Here is a 3,997-nt window from a genome sequence, read left to right on the forward strand (position 1 = left end):
AGTTGAGGGATCGGGGGTAGGGTCGTTGTCTTTGATAGAAGAAGCCATTAAGAAGCCATTAGGGTTTTGGAAGCCTGAGAGCAGAGAGATTCAAGATTTGAGAAGAAAACTACGAAGATTGAGGTGAATATAATTTGATATTGAAATCGTGAAAGCCAAGCGAGACTTCATTTTAACTCCCCCTCTTATTTTGTCAATCAGATAATTAATTATAACACCCTAGTTACTTTTTAAATATATATATGGGCATATATTTGATGGAAAGTTCATGGCAAAATTTCTTCTTTTTTCCCCTATATCTTTCATGTCATAAATATTTTAACAACTAATCTTAAAACTACATAAATACTATTTTGCCCCTTATTTGCAATAATCCTCAAATTTATACTCCATGCTTCAAATAGTTAATAGATATTATGGTCTTTTGGATAAAAGAATCTTTTCAGTATTGGTCGCATGATCTTTCATATTTGAATTAGCCCATCAAATCTGAATTGCTATTAGCCCTCGTAAGTTGTTTCAAAATAATCCCCAAAAAAACTACTTCTAGTCTTCATTAAAAATTGGTTTCAAAATAACTTAAGAATTGAAGGGTCGAATAGCAATTTTAGTGATTTGAGGTACTAATTTTAAAATATGAAAGATTAAGCAACTAATAGCGAAATTATGGTAAGGAGTTCATCAAAGATGTTCATCAATACCAAAGGTTTTGATGGAGATTGTTATATCTTTCCATTATTCCATTAGAAATTACTTATACATTTGACTTTATCAGTCAATTAATAAAATGTATTCGAAGATTCATCCTTAAAGAAGAGTATCATATCTATAAAACCTCATCATCCCCATGCAGAAGATCTCGTAATTGTAGATTTGGATGAATCGGTCAATGATAGACGTTCTAGTACTGGTTGCGCTAATCTTGTGATGCAAAAAATTAGGAAACAAGAAGTTTGTGCCACCCACAAAGATTTAATAACGAAGAATGTTAATGGATCTTATATTACTATCATAAGTTTCTTCTACACTATATTGTGCAAGGAGGCAGCAATCGAGAGTAATATTCCTATCAAAACAGAAGCATAGGCGGGAATATCTCCACGCATGACACATGATTTTTACCAAAATACCCCATTGTGGTTCTCATGGTTGGATCAGAATGCCCCGCATTGTGCGTGGCGTCCTGATAGGATGCGCATTCAGCAATCGACATTTTGTATGATTCATGCATTCAAGATGATGGCACCAAGCACATGACCAACTATTTCTTAGGGGAGGTTGGACATGAAGAAATTATGTTTGATCGATATGTATTTCTTATCTGCAACTCTTCTTTAGTATTGAATGCAATGACACCCTTTACTAAACTCTTTGTTGTAGTTTGAGTACAATTTCAATATCAAATTATATTCACTTCAATCTCAATAGTTTTCTTCTCAAATCACGAACCTCTCTGCTCTCAGGCTTCCAAAACCCTAATGGCTTCTTCTATCAAAGACGACGACGCTGCCCTCGATCCCTCAACTGAACCCTCGTCAGCGCAAGTACCTTGTCCTAATTTACTTTTCAATCCATTTTAGGGTTTTAGGGCTCGAATTTGTCTCTTATGATAATTTTGCTTGCAGATCAAAGAATAAGTACAAGGATCCCGATGACGGCAAACGTAGATTCCTTCTTGAACTTGAATTTGTGCAGTGCTTAGCGAATCCAACCTATATTCACTGTAAGTTTTATTAGAGTTAATTAATGGGCTTGTTGGAATTGTGATTGGTTTGAGGCAAAGTTATCTTTACTAATGTTAGTTTTAATCCTTTATTATTTTGAGAATAAATTCCTTTATTTTGTAATTATGAAATTGAGATATAGTTCAATTATTGGATGACCTTGCCAAGTGGCAAGTGTAGCCATAAAGATTTCAAATTACACCATAAAGTTGATCATTGTTGTTGAACTCAATGATGTGGTTCTTAGCACGTGTGCCTTTTAGACAGACTATTGTGAGTTGTGATGTATTGTTAAATTTTTTCCTTGAAGGTTGTCTTGGTGACATTACTCTAGTGATCAAATTACCACACATAATCACTGAACTGTTATTAGCTAACTGTTATTAGCTGGATGTATGATTTATTAGCTGGATGTATGATTGAAGGTGAAGATGCCTTTCTTACTAAAGAATTTTCCAAAGGAATCTCAATATATTTTGTAAAACTAATGTTGTTTATGTGATTTCTTGTGTTGGACATGGGTAGGGCAGGTAAACGACCGAATCGAAGCGAACAACTACCTATTCAAATTCGGATTTGGTTCATTTTCATATATTCGAATTCATGATCATATTCGAGTCAAATACTAAATGATCATTCAAATTCGATTCGACAACATTTATTCGAGTTCGATAATTATTCGCGAATATTTGTTTAACAACAAACTGTGATTTTCCCTGCATTATTCTTTTAATATTCGATATCTATTCATCAATTATTCGAAATTAAAGAAAAATCAAATCTCTGATCAAAGTTAAAAAATTGCAACAATTTAGTCAGAGCCCAAAACTATTGGACTTCAATTGTAGGATTATATCATTATAATTTGTAATCATTATAGAAATTGATAAATCAAATCTCTGATCAAAATTTTAAAAAAATGTAACTTTAAGCCTCAACTTACATTTTGATGAAGGAGTTGTAGGTTGGGGAGGTAGAGGCGACGCCGGTGGAGTTTCGTTGGGCTTGGGGAGGTAGCGATTAACGGAGATCCTGATGGTGAAGTCGAGGGGACTAAAGTGCTAATGAAGAGCTCAATTCGCAGATGAAGAGTCGAGATTCGAGACTTGAGGAAGGGTCGAGAGGGAAGAGACTGTGACTGTCGAAACTCGAGGCCAAGGGGGTAAATCAGCGAAGGCTGAGGGAGACTGCGAGAGGGTGTGAAGGTTCGGCTGACGAGGGGGAAGAGAGTGGAGCTTGAGACAGCGAGAGGGCTCCGCTGGTGAGGGGGAAGAAGGCGGAGCTTGAGAGAGAGCACTCGATTCGCCGGCGAGGGGGAAGACGACAGAGCTTGAGAGAGAGCAATGAATCTGTTGGTGGGGGGAGAGAGAGAGAGAGAGGCGTGAGATCTGGAGGCGGAAAAAGAAATGAAGGTGAAGCACTGGATTCCATCAACTTAAATATTTATATGTGGGTAATAGTTGTAAATAAAAATTTAGATAGGTAATATTTGTAATAAGTTTAATTAATAGACTAAATGTAAAAAGTTATCGAATAGTTAATAATCAACCGAATCGAACGTACCTTTGGTTTAATTCTATTCATTTATAAGTCGAATGCTAAAAATTATTTGTTTAGTATTAAATGAACGATCGAATCAAAGTTGACCGAATATCTGGACGAATAATAACCGAACTGTTTATTAATTATTTGGTTCACTTCCAACCCCAGACATGGGTTCACTCTGTAAAGCTAAGTTTACTAGTTTTCTCTAGTTGCAAAATATGTTCATGAATGTGAAATTACATTGTCTCATTGTTTTCATTAGCACTCCGTGCATTGATTTTTTATTTCTTGAACAGATTTGGCTCAAAACAGATACTTTGAAGATGAGGCTTTTATTGGATACTTGAAATATCTTCAGTATTGGCAACGACCAGAGTACATTAAATTTATAATGTGAGCTCATTTATACTGACTTTCTATAAATCTGTCATGATTTTATTGTCCAGCCCTATGTATCAGAGTTTTAAATGTTTTGTTTTTTTGGCTATATTCAAATGAACCTGGTTACATTCTATTTTGTGATGTTTTCAGGTATCCGCATTGCCTTTTCTTCCTTGAACTCCTTCAAAATGCAAACTTTCGTAATGCTATGGCACATCCAGGAAACAAGGTTTTATCTTCTTTTTATATAGTGATTTGTTGGCTGTTACAATTCCTTTTAAGTGTGACTCAACTACTGATTTTGATGAAATCTAGTTAAATTAAATTCATTTGATCCAACTATATAT

At 35.0% G+C, this 3,997-nt stretch overlaps 1 protein-coding gene across 3 annotated transcripts in view; it reads left to right on the forward strand.

Annotated features, from left to right (window-relative positions):
• The window catches only part of LOC109837610 (mediator of RNA polymerase II transcription subunit 31), a 20,218-nt gene that overhangs the window by 3,624 nt on the left and 12,597 nt on the right, over nucleotides 1-3,997 (forward strand). For all 3 annotated transcript variants that reach the window (XR_002246339.1, XR_002246338.1, XM_020405929.1), the window contains exons 2-5: nucleotides 1,464-1,540; nucleotides 1,626-1,723; nucleotides 3,566-3,662; nucleotides 3,801-3,879. Coding sequence is in view for 1 of the 3 variants with exons in the window: in XM_020405929.1 (XP_020261518.1) it covers nucleotides 1,479-1,540; nucleotides 1,626-1,723; nucleotides 3,566-3,662; nucleotides 3,801-3,879 (336 nt within the window). In the remaining 2 variants the exon portion in view is untranslated. The remainder of the gene's footprint in view (nucleotides 1-1,463; nucleotides 1,541-1,625; nucleotides 1,724-3,565; nucleotides 3,663-3,800; nucleotides 3,880-3,997) is intronic.

This window comes from Asparagus officinalis, chromosome 4, assembly GCF_001876935.1.
Source record: "Asparagus officinalis chromosome 4, Aspof.V1, whole genome shotgun sequence".
Taxonomy (NCBI): domain Eukaryota; kingdom Viridiplantae; phylum Streptophyta; class Magnoliopsida; order Asparagales; family Asparagaceae; genus Asparagus; species Asparagus officinalis.